Source organism: Suillus discolor (genome assembly GCF_016758755.1).
Source record: "Suillus discolor strain FC423 chromosome Unknown F5147scaffold_21, whole genome shotgun sequence".
Taxonomy (NCBI): domain Eukaryota; kingdom Fungi; phylum Basidiomycota; class Agaricomycetes; order Boletales; family Suillaceae; genus Suillus; species Suillus discolor.
In genome coordinates, this window is record NW_024541268.1 from 598,579 (window position 1) to 615,242 (window position 16,664).

Below are 16,664 nucleotides of genomic sequence, written 5' to 3' on the forward strand. Positions count from 1 at the left end.
AATGGCTTTGTCGCCACCTTCGAATGCGGGAAACTCTCCCATATCTGTCTCCTCGGCAGGGTCCAGGAGTTCATCAAGAGTTGGCAATTGACCAAAAATACGATTGCACACCTTGAAATTGTTAACAGATTGCATAAGGTCAGCTTCAGTGGAGGAAGTTGGTCATCTGCTTGCTGTGGACGTGCAGGAATACAAATTTTGAGCCTAGTGTGATGAGATGCAGCTTCTGCGAGTGCATTTACAGCGTTCAAGGCAATATCTGTGTCTCCTTCAGCATCCATGATGGCTTTAAGAGCTGGTTGCCAATCTGAATCTATATAGTGTTCACAAAGCTGAGCCTTTAGGTCATTCTCGACTGCTGGAAGGGACATTTCAGTGGTCGCAAACTTGCGGATGATATTCCATGCGGCAGGATTGACATGAGGCCTCGAGTCTAGGCCTACTGTTGGATCACTGCCACGAAAAATTGAGCACTGAAAATGAGAACATCAAATAATTGACTCATGGTTGGATTTCAGTGTGATTCCAGCAATGTTTGATGGTCTCAGATGTAATGGTGTACCATGCCTGCTTTGCCATTGTCATACCTTCGAGAATGTTGAGTTTGCAAATGTCTCATTCACCAGCATCATCAAGAACAATTGCACGCATGCAAAAATTACGGTGATATATTGCCTTGAAGCATTGAATTATTCCAGCATCACATGGTTGCACAAATGGTGTCATATTGGGCCCAAAATACTCGAGATCGATGTTTGATGGTTGATACGAGATGCTGTGACCAGAGAAGTTATCAATAAACATGCAAATGTGCTGGTTTTGTCGCTTCATTTGAAGATCAAACTTTTTAACCCATCTAGACAGCGCATTAGACATCATTGACAGTCACAGGATCATGTTAACATACTCTTCAAATAGAACTGCTGTCATCCAAGCCTTCTTATTGTTTTGATAATAGAACCTGCACTGTTCTGGTGACTGCTTCTTGAAACATCATGGTTTCTTTGCCTTGCCAATAAAAATAGGCTTGAGCCTCTCACTCCCATCTGCATTGCAAGCTAACCCAATGGATATGCGAAATTTCTCCTTCTTCTTGCCATTCATTTGTCATGTTGCGAGACCACGAGCTGGAGGTGTGCTAAAAATGAATAAATTAAGCACTGCAAATTACAAAATGAAATGAACACTCACTATGGAAAGAAGGATGTCTTGTCGAAGTTCCACTGATTTGAGAAGCAAACTTTGCTAAGATCCTGCGACAACATTCTCGTTCTGCAGCAACAGCTTCAGTGTCCACAGATCCAGATTCCCCATGCTGTTGGTACTCACAGATCTTGTAGGTTTTGCAAAATGACTGAATCCATGCTTCCCCTAACAGCCTTTCATTGTCTGGGACATCAAACTCGTCCTCAAACCTTTTCTGTTTCTCTTGTAACATAGGCCCAGTCACTGTTTCATGTTTGTTTTCCATGTGCCTGATCCACAGAATCAAGGCACGCTTGACATCAGGTCTGGTGACAACCCTTGGCCATTTTGATGACAATGCATTAGGGTTATCATTGACACGGGCTTCCATTTTGGACCTTTCCCTTAACTTGTGAGACAAAGTTGACTGTGTGAAAATGAGAGCACCGGATTTGAGAGATTTAAAGTGTTCTACAATTTGGGCTTGTGTGACATTAGGATGAGAGTTGATGAATGAATAGACCATCATCCAGTCTGAAAGAGTGAGATTTTGACGAGAAGAGCATTCAGGTGAAAGAGCTAAAGTTTGAGGAGTGTCCTTTGTGATGATTTTTCGCTGTTTCACAGGTCAGGTTGTATGCTGTGGGCTTATCACTGGGGTTTCCACTTCAAGTTTAGGGACATTTTTGTGTATGATACTGTTGTAATTACTTGCTAGCTTCTATACATAGTTCAAAGAAACAATGCCACACAAGCGGAACAATACATTTATGCAGTACCTTATGTCCCACCCTATTAATTTCGCACTTCATAATGCATACAAGCCATGCCAAGGCCATGCATTATGCAATATGCAATATGTAAACAATTACATATGAACATCATCAGGATTCTGAAAAGTTCATGCATTATGAGATTTATGCATTATTATGATATGCATTATGAGCATATCTACTATAGTGACACCACACACACACTGAGTTACTGATCTGCATTGTGCGACCAGCTGCCACACATGGTGATGGCTATCACCAACTGTGACCGCTATCACTAACTATGACCTTCACTGTCAAGCAATAAAGCCCTTGCTGTGCAAGACAATACAATGTTGTTGAAGGTTAGCAAGTCAGCTCATCATCAAATAAGGCTTCACTTAGTTTCTACAACCCTGGCATTTTAGCAAGATTGCACTCTTCATCTCCATCGAAAACAATGGTGTTGCGGACCATATGACAATGTTGATCCATTCAGGCACTACTACACTATGGTATATAATCCTGTTAGCATTTTGAAAGGGGTGAGTTGCATCATTCAACCCCAACATGTCTGACTCGAGTCTCAGTTCTCTAAGCCAGTGTCCTTCTTGCCTTATCAATGCAGACCAACACAAAATCCTTGAATATCGTTATTCTCATGCAGGCTACTGGTTCGATATGCTTCTGACTTATCCTTTCATTCATGAACCTCCAAGTCAGCTTTCACAAACTCAATTCCAAGGCCCTACCAGTATGCCTCCTCCATATTCACTCCAAGGGACACTACATAATCCTGATCATATAGTCTGTCAAGATTCAGCCACTGCGCTGTCAACTCAACGGCCACATCACCATGGTGCAAATACAGTAATTTGTAAGTACATCCACTTGTATTGCAACATAACTAGACAATATCTAACATTATGTGTGGTCAGCTGTTGCCAACATTGATATCTCAGTACCATTAAATACTGAAGTTGTAGGTGGATGTATCAGCCGTGTCCAAATCTGCCTTCCTCTCAATATTTCATTTAAAGACTTTTTTTTGCATGTTTGTGCCAAAATGGACCTGGACCCAGCAAATGCTGAACTCAGCTACAAGTTTCACAATGATCGAGTCCAAGATGCCCCTCATTGGCTCTCCAATGAACAACAGCTTCAGAAGGCATTTGAGCATGGCTGTGACCTCATCAAATGAGCTTGAAGTCGGTGAGTAGTTCTTGAAATACACAACCTGGTAAGAGAATAATTAGTGTTCAAGTATTGCCTAACAACTAACTCACTATTAGAAGCCAACTCGTCAAGCAGCAACTACCACCCATATCCGTTGTGATGAAGCTGTCAATGACAGTCAAGACCCTCCAATCCCATGAGCTTTGCCTTTGAATTGTGAGAGCTCAAGAATAAGCTAGACTATGAGAAGCTTGGAAAATTCTGCTATATCAATCCTATTAGTGGTGACCACGAAGCTCAAGACATCTATAACCTCATCCTTTGGGCAAAAAAGATAGTGGGTGACAGAAGTTCAGTGTAACAGCAATGTTTGACCGATGTATTCAAAGCTCTTGGCAGAGGCTACCTATGAGAAGCCTCCAAAGATGGCTGCCTTTGACCAGGCTTCTTCGATAGGGTTGAAAGTCAGGAGAATAAGCTGGCAAATACACAAGGCACATTCCCCTGAAGAAAGATCAATAACATTACCCAAACTAGTGACATTGAGATAACATACCTTTGCCAAATTATTTCTTCAAGATATGCCAACTTGTGTATGCTAGCATTGTCCATCACAATGACAGAATTCTTCTGTGGGAATAGGTTCATATTATCAAGTAAACCATCTATAAATTCATTGAAGATTGCAGCAGTATACAGACAGTCTTAGATATCAAGATGTAAGATGCCATCCAGTGAGATAGCTGGAAGAATAGAATATCTGAAAAGACACTCCTGTTTGCAAATTTTCGACATACCTTTGACCTCGAATGAAGTAATCACATCAATAAGTGCATGCTCCCATTTGCGACCAAGCATTTGGACACTTGGTCGTGATTCAGTTACAGGCAAATTTGTCTACAAAGACAAGCTGATTAGGACAGAAATTCTCAGCAATGAAAATTGGATATTGGTTGCATTTGTCTGTAAGTAGATAACAACAACCACTTTCCAGAGGTTTTTGAATAACGGAGCCTGTGAGTTGCAAAAGCCGAAGAACATGATTGACTATTTGATGGCTACATCCTGTCACTTGTACTATGGCCTTTGATGTCATGCCATGTGTGAACATGGTGACCTACTGCTGTTTCACAGCATCTGGTATATGTTGATGGTTTCTGTTCATGATGATGATGGCTAGCAAATGGTTGTTGTAGTACTAATACTGAGTCAAACAAAGGTAGCTAGCATAAGTGCCTCTATTTTGTGTCACAAACAAAAGCAGCTGAATGAATTTTCTAAATTCTGATCTATTGATATGAAAACAGCTGTCATATATCATGAAATCTCTAACTAATAGGACATTTGTTCTTTATTTGACACAAATCAAGTCCTGCATAAGATAAAGACACCTTTAACAATCATCTGCTCCAAGATGGTGGTACAATTCCAAGTCCTCAACTAAACCAACCTCCTACTGTTTTATCTAACCACAATAAGCTGGGAAGGATTATGGTGCACCAAGGACCTATTAGGCAGGATATGTTGTTTGGCACATTATTTGAAAATTTTCTATACAGCTGCTATGGGCTTTTCTACAGTATGCAGTCTTTGGCAATATACAGTCTACCAGAAACTTCACACTTATCAAAGAATCTTAAATAATCTCAAATAGTTGACATCTGTATTATTTGCAAATATATAATAGAAGTCAACCTCTCTCAGGAAAGACATAATAATGAATTTGCCATTCAGTACTTCATCACCACTATATTTGCAACTATACTGCAAAATGCATGCCAATTTGACTGGAAGACTCTATTATTGTCTATTCAGCTGGAGTGGAGTTAGTGGTCTTTAATCCTATGTTTGTGCGCAAGGTAAAGCATCAGGCAATTGACCTGAGAATAACATAGTATTATAAAGCATTATCTAGCATACAATTGATATAATATCCATCATAATTGCACTCAACTTTACAAAGCTTTAAATAGTTAGACTACGCTGGGGAAAACCACCAAAGACACAATTATGACACATATTGCAAATATCTGCCATCTTTGACAAAGTTTTATAATGCCAGACAACTTCAAATAAAATTGACAAGAAATTACTAAAAAGTCTCAATCTTGATACTCATTTTATCATTTTATAAATCAAATCAAATTTTGATTGGTATTAGGGTATATACATGTAATACTGATACAGGAGAGTAGAGAGACATAATACAACAAAGACAAAAAGAAAGATGTCACCTACCTGACTCAAGGAAGAAGAGAGATACTACAAGAGAAGGCCAAGGAGGAGTCATGGAGGACCAGGGAGGAGAAGAACCAGGAAGGGACCAGGAAGGACCAAGGAGGGACCAGGAAGGAGGAGGGCCAGGGAGAAACCAGAGAGGACCAAGGAGGGGCCAGGGAGGAGCCATGGAGGACCAGGGAGGAGGAAAAACCACCATAGAGGGCCAGAGATACCAGGGCCATAAGGAGATAACAAGGGAGAGAAGAGGTATTGGCTTGAAGAGCCAGAGGTGAGTGTAGTGAAACAAGAGAAGACAAGTGTCGAAGTTGGTGAAAACTTTCAAACTCAGACTTACCTAAGCATTTGTCATGTGACATGGCTAATACAATATCTCTTATATAATTTAGTGGATTTTTGATCTGATTTTACCAATTATATCCGGTCATATCAAGTTCGGATTAATTTCCTGATGAGTGTCTTAGAGTGATCAAGTTCACTTGATTTAACTTAAAACTGTGGCTTCCATGTCAATATATCCTCTTCTCACACGACCTTCTTTCAACCTAGGGGCTCTCCTCTCTTTTATGCCTCTATCAACTCCAATAACACCGCATTTCTGGATAGTACCACCTGTCCTATGACTACTGAGCTTGCTTACCCAGCTTCTACATGTCCTATGGACATCGCCCTCTGACATAAACAACTCACTCATCACCACATAGCTGGTGTCAGGACACTTATCAACTGTAATCTGCTCACTGAACTTAGGCTGGACTCAAGGGTATCACCAGATCCTATCTGCAAGCCTTGCCTTGCTGGTAAAATGTATGCTAACCTCTTCTCTCCTAGTGAGTGGAGGGCAAGCTATCTGTGTCACATTTATTGATGACTGACTATTTGTGTTACTATTTTGTTCTGTCCATCAAGGCCAAGTCATACATCTTTGATATATTCAAGATATTCAAGGTTTATGCCTCAGTGAGAACCAGCCTGAGCACAAACTCAAGCAAGGGGGCAATCACTGGAACAAGAAGATGAGAGCTATGCTTGAGTCTATTGGATTTAGGTAGACGTACTGGGATACAGTAATATATGTCTATTCTCAAGGTGAAGACTGCATCATTCTGCCTGTCTTTGTGGATGACATGACATTTGTATTCAAATCCCTCACTGCTATTAGTCAAATCATCTCTTAGCTTTCTCAGCACTTCAAACTTTGTGCCTTTAGCCCCACCACTCAACTTCTTGATATCAAGATACATACATGCATTACTAGACTGACAATTGAGACTGGGTGCAAATAATTACCTCTGAGGCTTTGAACTCTATCATAATACCCGCCACAGATCAAACATAGATTGTGATTAGTCCACCAGATCTTGAGCCTAAGAATTTACCCTGAGAATGGCTTGATACCAATATGTAGGAATTTAAGCTAGCAACTCAACCTAGGAACGACCTAGGGAGGTCAGGAAGTCATGTATATAGGTAGTAATGCATACTATAGAGGTGAATAATCATATCACTAATATTGAATGCACTTATTTTCGGGAGGTGAGATCGCTTGACCAGTGCTCGACACCCCCGAGGCATTGGATAGGGAAAGTTGCATGTAGGAAGTAGGACTTTGACAGTATTCTGTCTGGACTTAAAGATCTACATAGCCCTTGTACTTGCTGTGCTTGATCCTCACCCATGCCAGGTTGGGAAGAGTGCTTTGTGATCATTCGACTGCTCCACGTTCTTCATCTGTGATGCAACTGTACTTTTTGATCATAGTGTAAAGCGAGAGAGGCAGAGAATCTGTAATGGTTTTGGGGCTGTCTGCAACAATGTAAAGTTGGCCTGCTATCCAAGCTGACAAGGTAACAAGAAAATTTTTCTTCCGAAGATAGTCAGCAATACATTTTGTGACAGTTCCTATAATGCACTGAGTGAGTGATATACTATGGGACTCAAGAGAAACATACTTTGAACATCAAGCAGATACATCCTGCTTTTGGGAGCTCTGTGGGTACGATCCTTGCAGCTTTGTGATAAGCTTTGTGAATTCTGCTCGAACCAACTGGCCATGTCATCAAAGGTTACAGCCAACCTTTGTGTTGCCAATGGCCCTTGCATTCACATAACCTTCACCAACCACACAGATGTTCCATCCCCATCCTCATCCTCATCTCCCTCCTCATCTCCATCTTTGTACTCGTCATCCTCGTCAGCCTCATCAAGTATATACATATTTTTTTAAGCTATATTTGTTGTTTAGTGTATGAAATTATCAGCCATGAAATTTACTTGCTTTGTAGGGCTTATGCGATTTGTTAATGTGTGAGCCTGATAAATGATTGTCCATCCTCGATGTAGATATGTGCATGGACATTTTTTCTGGTGGATCCGGTATGTATGTTCTCCATAGTCACTTCAGTCAACCACTTGAAAAGACCTCTTAGGTCTATGATATTGTGGCTAGCAAAGGACCTAGTGGGTGTGCTTTAGGATGGTATTCCCAATAATTTAACCTACATACTGGGATGTCCCAGACCACACTGGACCAAGTATCTGGGCTATCCCTAGTGCCTATTTGTGATCTTTCCCAATCCCATCTGGGATCAATTTAGCATTTCTCCAGGACATCCCTGTGCATCTATTGTATGGGCTTTCCCATCATAAATAAGAGTGACAGGGGTTCATTTTGAAACATTTTGGTACATCGAAATATGCAATTTGTACATTGATTGGAACAAGAAGTGTGCATATCTAACAATTGAACAATAGGATGCCACAATAGCAAAGAGAAGATACCTATGTTTTCTTATTAAAATCACATTAAAAAATTGACATGATGGAATTATACAAAAGTCTACATAGAATTATGGGACATTTTTTAGGCACCCCATAAGGCAAACTAAGGGAGGCAAATTCCCTCAAAATAATAGTATTGGCACAAATATATGGACTGTCCTACTGACCCTCTCTACATCAGCTACTGTATCAATGCAATCAATTTGATGGCCTACTGTGACTATGACCTTGTACACTGATTTTGCAATACCATATTTTTCAACATTTTATCACAGCTATATGAAATGAAATAGAGCTCCAAAAGACTACAGAAAAATATTGTACATTAAAAAATACGAAAAGTTTAAACTCAGAGACATATTTTACGTCTGTTCAGTAGCAACATTATTTCAAGATCATCACTATCCGGGCTCTCCCACCTGGCCTACCATCAGTATCTGGGCTTTCCCATTTGGCTTTTGATCAACATCTGGGCTTTCCCACCTACCATATCATCACCATCTGGGCTCTCCCACCTGACCTTCCATCACCATTTGGGCTTTCCCACCTATGATCACCTTACCATCTGGGCTCTCCCACCTATGATCTCCATACCATCTGGGCTCTCCCGCCTGGCCTTTCATGAGTATCTGGGCTTTCCCACCTATGATCTCCATACCATCTGGGCTCTCCCACCTGGCAATCCATGAGTATCTGGGCTCTCCCACCTGGCCTTTCCACCCACATGCATATGCAATGAAATAGAGAAGCTTTACTTGTGAGTTAGAAGAGAAAGCAGGGAAACTTCAGCCAAGCAAAATTAATATTTGTGCGGTGAAATGCATATGCAATGAAATGGGGAAGCTTTACTTGTGAGTTAGAAGAGAAAGGGGGGATACTTCAGCCAAGCAAAATCAATGTTTATGGGTATGCGATGAAATGAGGAAGCTTTACTTGTGAGTTAGAAGAGACAGGGGCAATACTCCAGCCAAGCAAAATCAATGTTTATGGGTATGCGATGACATGAGGAAGCTTTACTTGTGAGTTAGAAGAGAAAGGAGGGATACTCCAGCCAAGCAAAATCAATATTTATAGGTATGCGATGAAATGGGGAAGCTTTACTTGTGAGTTAGATGGTCAATACAGTTACTATAGTCATTTTTGATCTACTAACTCGAGTACTACAAACTAAATCTGACATGTTTTGATGGGCTATTTATTACTGAGTCATCAACTATGTAGTCATCCTCGATGTCATGCACTTCTTGCCCTCTATACTGATCTGCTAATGCAATATCTTCTAAGACATCCATAAGCTCCTCATCGCCACATCCAAGGTCAGATTCTCAATCATCTCAATCCTCCCCTCGATCATCTCCATCATCATTAGCATCAGGGCACACCACGTGTGTCCCATTAGGAAGTTCAGTGCGTGACGGTCCCCAGCTGTCAGGCATAGGCCACGCACATGGAATGGGATGAACCTTCATCTGCCACCCAAGTACAAGGGTAACGAAATGTTGAGCACGACGATCCATGTGATAGACAAGTACTTGATCATGACCTTCGAAAGTCAGAATGGAATGTTAGTTAGGTGCGAAAAAATGTACTTGCATGTGCGCGGGCTCTCTGTAGAGCATCCCACTCAACAATGGCCCACTCTTGCAGAGCACAGCGCTCAACCTTCACACAAGACTCTTCCTTGTTGCACCGGTCAATCTCGAGCACCAGTTTGATTGCAGCGCGAGTGTCCTCATCAGCTAACCAATCAGGGGGTTCCAGCACATCATCATCGAGTCCGATGTCCTGCCAAATGTCAGCATCAATATCAAGATCGAAAATACCAGCAGGAGAGATAGGGTTGGGTGCTATGACATTGGGAGGACTACAGCATTGTCTGATGAGAGCACTAAGGTCCGCGCATAGGCCATTGTACAAAGAAACAAGTTTTCGTATCGTAGGATTGCGTCGCTGGATGGCAGTATCAACATGAGAATAAAGCTTGTGCTCTGTGACAAGAAAGTGCAATCAGTTGGGAGTCCATGTGTGCAACTTAGAACATAAGTACCATTCACCGCTTGCCTATATGAGCGCTTGAGCTTCTCAATCTTGAACTTGCGCTGTCAAAGTCGTTCGCGGATACGTGTCTTAAGAGCTTGAGCATCTAAAGAAATAAGACTGGACGTAGAAGAGACAGCATTCTTTCATCCCCTTCCATATGTCGTGCTCACGTCCGGTAGCATCGAGAGGCTGATCGAGGGACTTGGGAAAGTGCTCCCACGTTGACAACACCTTACGGAAACTTTCAAAGTATGGCAAAGCAGCGTCGAAAGATGGCGCATTAAGTCCGTCATTCTCTTGAGGAAAGTCCCTGTTCCAAACTCTCAATGACTTTGATGGGAAAATACTACGAAGAAGTTCCATCCTTTCCTTCCTCGCCTCCTTGTCCTTACGTGCATCGCACCCAAGATGTTCATCAAGGTCAAGAAGTTCATATTGGAAGCTTTGCTCACAGATTTCGTACACGATTTGACGTACGAGATCTGCGGGGGGATTGTCGAGCATGGAGATAGCTATGTCCTTTTTGCGCCAATGAACATTTGTAGGTCCTGTCCACAAGGCCCGCAGTACTGTGACTTCCTTTGGAAAGAGCATAGCAGTAGTTGCTTTCGACCTGCTGGTCTTACCAAATATCTGAGTGTTAGAAGGATCCTGAGTGTGCTGAGATATCAAAACATCGCGCCAGTTCTGGGCCCGAGGAAGAGGGCGAGGGCTTTCCTCGTAGACACGTTCCAGCCAGGTTGGGCGGCATGCCAGCCAGTTGGCAAGGTACTTCATCAATGATTGCGGGGAAAGAACATTGACGAACAATCCCGGATCGGGAAGCGAGTAACCGTCGTCCATTTGGTCCCTGGGATGCTTGATGCGGAGGAATTCTTTCTTGGCTTCCTCCAAAGCTATCTTGAAGAAAGAATTCATAGGTGGCATGTAAGGGTGATCTATGTTAGACCATTTATCGCAGCCAGATGCAGCTTTGTTCTGACGAGGAGCGGTTATATTGTCTGAGGAATAAATTAGACACGGCAGCCATGAAAGAAGACGGCTGAACATACACGGCGCAAGCTTTACTTTCATTTTCGCCTTCCCTTTGTGTACGGGAGCCTTTCCTACCAATGACTCCGTCATGACCAATTCAACTTGAGGTTTTGGAGCGGGCAACTTCTCAAAGTTGGAATACGGCTGACGCGCGGCCTCATGATGCTGGCAATTACTCGGACCTCTAGCAATGATGTTGAAGGGCTGAGCAAAGAGTTTGAGGGGATCATGATACATGCCGATGACAAGGTCATCGGGTGGTGTGAACGAGACAACTTTAACAATGTTCATATTTGAGGGGATGAGTCTAGCATCGCGAATAAGCCAGACAGGAACTCCAGCAGCATGTACCTTTGTGGCGATAGCGACGTCTTGAGTGAAACACCCCATCCATTTAGGGTCAACCTTATGGGTAGTGTCGACGAATCGCATGCGGGGCTCGATTACTTCGTAGAAGTCTAGAACCGCCCAGATATCAAGAAATCGGCGCTGATATTCAGCAACGACAATGACAATGTCGCGCCAGGCCATAGCTTGCTGGAAGTGCTCATAGACGGCATGCATCACATGCACCCACCCAACAACATGATCCTCTTTATGCATCCTTGCGATCTTGTAGCTGCTAACCCACTTGTTGGCCTTCTCGTACAATCGCTTGAGATGGCCGAGAATGTCCGTCTTGAGCTGACCAAAAAGACTACCCGCAGCCAGGGGCACGAAGTCGCTTGAGAAATTTGCCCTGAACCACGCATATGTCATGCTTGCGTCGTCCAGATAGGCTTCCCGGCGTGGGATTGCGAAACTTCGAGCGTACAGGTCATTGTACATCTGTGGCCACTGAAAAGGATCCATGGCCCAATATCTGCCATCTGCCCGCACTTGAATTATATCGGATTCGTTGTCGAAAGGTTGAGGAATGAACTTCATGTTAGGAGTGGTGATGACTCGGTGGCCATATGTAGCCACACAGAAGGCATCGGTAGCTGTGAGATAACCTGGACATAATCAGTCAAGGACAGTAGAAGTACAAAGATGCCAAAACACACAGTCGCCAAAATGCGTGAATGGTTTGAACACAGGGATCGACATGACGGGAGCTCCAGGAACAGCGATACTGAGGATAGGGAATCACACAGCAACTCGAAGTCACTAAGGAATGAAATTTAAATCACACAACGACTCGAAGTCACTGATGATTTAAATGCTACCACGAAGGCAGATAGTGAGATGGTGTTGAGAGATTGAAGAGAAATCTAATGAAGGCGTGATGTCAGTAAGTATAGCACGAACAAATATAATGAATAAGCTTACAATGAAGGAAGACGGGATTCTTGAGCGAAGTTGAGATTCTAGTTAGAGGATAGATGATGTCATGATATGGTGATGAAATAGAATGAATGTGCTTACCCACAAAAGCCGACAGCAGTCTTAAACAAATTCTGGATGTCAGTAAGAGCATTAAAGGATCAGTCAAGTGAGACAGAAAGTTGTGAGACAGAAAGTTGGAGATAGTTCAGGCGGCTGAGGATAGTTCAGGCGGTCAAAGACAATTGCGCGGTTGAAAAGAATTCTGACGGCTTAAGACAGTTCTGGGTGTGGAAAACAATGCTGGTTGTGGAAGACAATTCTTGCTGTAGAAAACAATGCTGGTGGTGGAAGCGAGATACTGCCAGTGGAGGACAAGATATTGCCGGTGGAAGACGAGACTGCCGACCGAAGTTTAAGCAATCGATCGCAGCAAGCAACACGAAGTTACTGCTCACGGTGCATCTACCACGAAGGTAGACTATAGAGGTCGGGGGGCGCGAACCGTGATGGGGGATGAAGCTAAGTTGGGTAGTGAGCGAGGTGAACGATGAGGAAAAGGAGGTTGGGGATTAAAGTGTGAAGTCCACGCTTCGAATCACTGTGGGAAAGCCCGTGCCCAGTCCGGAAAAGCCCAGGTCAAGGCCTGGGAAAGCCCGTGTTTCAACTTCCAATTTTGACAATCTTAATACTAATTATGGAACCTGTCGCCCATAATACACTCATCACATCCTCATCGTTTACCCCCATCACTACCTCAGTGTTTGCCCCCATCTGTACCTCAACACCTTGCCTCATCGCCTAGTCTGCCTTCGAGGCAGACACACTTTACCTGGGTGACTTCGCGTCATCCAGCACTACCTGGCTGTCTGACTACGAGTCAGATGGTCCTACCTACCTCAATACAGCTCAAACACCGAACTCGTTACTTCACTCATATCCATCCATCCTTTCAGGTGCGTGTCTAACTGGTTTGATTATAATTTATTGTTTACAGGAATTTCGAACTCGTCGGGTACTTTGTATTCTAACTACTAATCAGTACGTCCTCCCCCCATCTTGTGTTATTCTAGTTGGCAAATTCTTCTTACAACAGATAATCAATGGTCGGGCTATGCAAAAGGTGGGACCCGCTAACTATACTTGTTTGGGAAGTGGAGAAGGTGAACTCAAGTAAGTCTGATCTTCTTCACGCTAGCTTTTTGACAATCTTAATACTAATTCCTACTTAGTATGGAACTTGTCGCCCATTATCTACTCATCACATCCTCATCGTTTACCCCCATCACTACCTTAGTGTTTGCCTCCATCTGTACCTCAACACCTGGCCTCATCGCATAGTCTGCCTTTGAGGCAGACACACTTTACCTGGGTGACCTCGCATCATCCAGCGCTACCTGGCTGTCTGACTACGAGTCAGATGGTCCTACCTACCTTAATACAGCTCAAACACCGAACTCGTTACTTCGCCCATATCCATTCATCCTCTCTAGTTGCGCCATAGCGACAATCATACATTGAAGAAGTTTAGTACCGCCACGTTCATTCACCAAAGATTCTCATCTTTCCCCCTCACCCATTTGGACTCTCGTTTTTTTTTTTGCGTAAGCTTCGAAGCTTGGTTAATGTGAACCTTCTGCAATAAGTTAGTAGTGATCCTTTGCGGTGAATATTGCATTACTGAGTACTCTAATGACGTTGTTTCAATGTAACTCTTTTTGTTTCAGTGTCGATTGGGCGGATTATAGCTATTGAGTTTGTTTCGTTCTCGATGTTTATTGAGCGCCTTACGATCAGTTAAAATTCCCGATGTTCGTGTTTTTCTGCCAATAATCTTTCTTCTTCTGACTCGCAATCAGCTCAGTCTCCTGTACTCTTCCATCGTACTCTCAAGACTTCGAGTCTTGAAAAATTGCTGTGAGACTTTGTGTTTTACAAGCTGCTTGCTTTTAACATTCGTATTAAAAGCACAGCTTTTCCCAATATCAAGTCCGTCTACGTTTTAATGGCGCCCTCCACCAGAAATGCAGCCCGTCGTAGTGCAACTAATACTGGCAATCAAGTCCCCATAGTGTCCAGCAGCTATGTCATGCACACACGCAGTGGTGTTGCTATCAACCCCCCAACCAAGCAGATTAATAAACGAAAAAGAAGCGGTATCCTTCAACCCTCTCCTGTTCCGGGTGACCCTGCCCGCCCAAAACCTCGCCCTCTACCCTGATGTTCCTCGAGCATGTCATTCGATGACTACGCTCAGATCCTTGCTCGCCCTCGCAGGCAAAATGTAAATTCTTCAGTGGGCTCAGTCTCTTCCATCCAGTTGCAAAGCGACGGTGCTCCAGGTAATGATCCACTCTTCACTAAAATAAGTACACTTACCTCTTTCATAGACGCATCTGACACCGACAATGACCTGCTGGCTGTGGACTCTCGCATGGATGAAGATCATGACATGGACGGCGTTAGTGACGACGATGTCCATGACGATAATGGTCACGAAGACCATGAATACGGCCAGTCTAACGAAGACCATGATGGGGATGTTGAGGACTCCGTACGTGCAAAGACACCACTAGGTATGTTATATCTGGTTTAATCACCGGCTGTGAAGGCTGATGGTTGTGACCACGAAGACGATGTAGAAGGTGATAGTCACAATGACAACGACGCCAAGGACACCGATGAGGGATCTGAGCATGACGAGAATAACGAAGACCTCGAATGTGCAAAGACTTCGCCAGATATGTACTGTCTAATCTTTCTCTTGGTGGGGAGGGCTGATAGTTATCTGTTCTATTGTAGCAAGGAGACTTCGGCCCCGAAAGTTCAAGGCCCACTACAATTTCAATGATGGTTCTCGGACCTCTTCATCGGATAGTAGCTATACTTCTTCCCAGGCAAATCGTGAAGACCCCGCCACATCTAATCAAGCTTATGCCCACGAGTCAGATGCAGATGAAGACCTGGAGCACGATCACAACAACGATCACCACAGTCTATCGTCGCCGCCTCCTAAGCGCAGGAAGACGTCTTCGCTAGTCAAAAATACCTCGGCCAACACTTCTCAGAACGCAATTCGCTCGACAACCATTCGCACCAAGCATGCTCATACGTCACGTTCAAGTGACAACCCCACTCCAGCTAGTATAGTTTTTGGCCCTACATCAGACAACAGCGCCAGTGAGAATGAAGAAGAACTCCCAGGCCATTTAAAGCGAGGCCAGCTATGTCAGGAGGGCATCGATGAGGCTCAGGAGCTTGGACAGCAAACAGCTGAAGAAGCTCGGGTCATTGGTGTCAAATACGGCAAGTCCATGCGCAGTATTCTCATTGAGGCTGGCCTGTCCATCAAGCATTCACGATCAGAGTCTGATTGGAACACCCACCAATGCTGGTTCATGGATAATCACTCTCACGAGGACAAAGAATGTCAGTCCCCATTTCCGTGGTGTACATGATGCTAACTCGAGAGTCTCAGCCATCGTTGACTGGAAAGAACACCAATGCAAACATTATCATGCAATGGCCAAGGAGAGTGAACAGTGGGACACAATTCGCAACTATAGTATTACTGGCGGCAATACCAAACAATCACGTGCCAAGACCATCTTGTCAATGAGGGAGGATATCGCAAGAAAGGTACATCTACCTCATGTGCACATTCTAGGTTATAACTAGTGACTCGATATAGTTGTCTGCATATTCTTGTCTCGAAGGAGTAGAAGCTATCGGCTGTATATTCGATACAACACAAGACGAGGCTGCTCGACAGGCTTCCGGCTTTGTTGCAGGCTCCGACTTCATAGTCAAGTTGATCAATGAGCATCAACTGGACACTCGCGCAATATTAGATTGGGTTGTAACCGCAACGAAGTATGTCTTATTCTTCTGAACTTTTTCTGCCTCCTGACTTGTCCACAGAGCAAAAGGCTACAATATATCCGTACCGCAGTTTATGGGGGGAGTAGGGGCCTATGAGATTCTACTTTCAAAGCCAAACAAGGCTCCCCGTGACCATTACAGAAGGATATGGCCAATTATGGTACTTGAGAACACTTGTAAGTGCCCAGGCTTGTGCACATTCAACGATGACCGGTGTCTGCTTAAATAGCGAAGTTTGGGTATCGACCCAAAGCAGTTCAGTGGCGGAAG

General features: G+C 43.6%; 5 protein-coding genes across 5 annotated transcripts; 2 read left to right on the forward strand and 3 right to left on the reverse strand.

Annotated features, from left to right (window-relative positions):
* Nucleotides 1-173: 173 nt before the first annotated feature.
* F5147DRAFT_537855 (uncharacterized protein) lies at nt 174-371 on the reverse strand (the record flags this gene model as incomplete). The annotated part of the gene is made up of 1 exon (XM_041430189.1): nt 174-371. A coding segment is annotated over one exon (198 nt), but the record flags the coding sequence as incomplete, so codon positions are not given.
* Nucleotides 372-5,344: 4,973 nt separating this feature from the next.
* F5147DRAFT_836398 (uncharacterized protein) lies at nt 5,345-7,568 on the reverse strand. The gene is made up of 2 exons (XM_041443997.1): nt 7,474-7,568; nt 5,345-5,607 (listed from the first exon to the last, which is right to left on the reverse strand). The coding sequence occupies exons 1-2, from the start codon at nt 7,553-7,555 to the stop codon at nt 5,357-5,359; spliced, it is 333 nt and encodes a 110-aa protein (XP_041294085.1). The 5' UTR covers nt 7,556-7,568; the 3' UTR covers nt 5,345-5,356.
* Nucleotides 7,569-9,466: 1,898 nt separating this feature from the next.
* F5147DRAFT_772665 (uncharacterized protein) lies at nt 9,467-12,296 on the reverse strand (the record flags this gene model as incomplete). Its single annotated transcript, XM_041441367.1, has 5 exons — nt 9,467-9,675; nt 9,722-10,120; nt 10,343-11,173; nt 11,225-12,202; nt 12,254-12,296. The coding sequence occupies 5 exons, from the start codon at nt 12,294-12,296 to the stop codon at nt 9,467-9,469; spliced, it is 2,460 nt and encodes an 819-aa protein (XP_041294086.1).
* Nucleotides 12,297-12,812: 516 nt separating this feature from the next.
* On the forward strand, nt 12,813-13,853 carry F5147DRAFT_652019 (uncharacterized protein; the record flags this gene model as incomplete). Its single annotated transcript, XM_041433581.1, has 5 exons — nt 12,813-12,971; nt 13,318-13,468; nt 13,510-13,527; nt 13,586-13,685; nt 13,745-13,853. The coding sequence occupies 5 exons, from the start codon at nt 12,813-12,815 to the stop codon at nt 13,851-13,853; spliced, it is 537 nt and encodes a 178-aa protein (XP_041294087.1).
* An 892-nt stretch (nt 13,854-14,745) lies between these two features.
* On the forward strand, nt 14,746-16,570 carry F5147DRAFT_652020 (uncharacterized protein; the record flags this gene model as incomplete). Its single annotated transcript, XM_041433582.1, has 7 exons — nt 14,746-14,854; nt 14,903-15,066; nt 15,124-15,235; nt 15,315-15,941; nt 15,991-16,151; nt 16,204-16,385; nt 16,434-16,570. Coding segments are annotated over 7 exons (1,492 nt in total), but the record flags the coding sequence as incomplete, so codon positions are not given.
* Nucleotides 16,571-16,664: the final 94 nt, after the last annotated feature.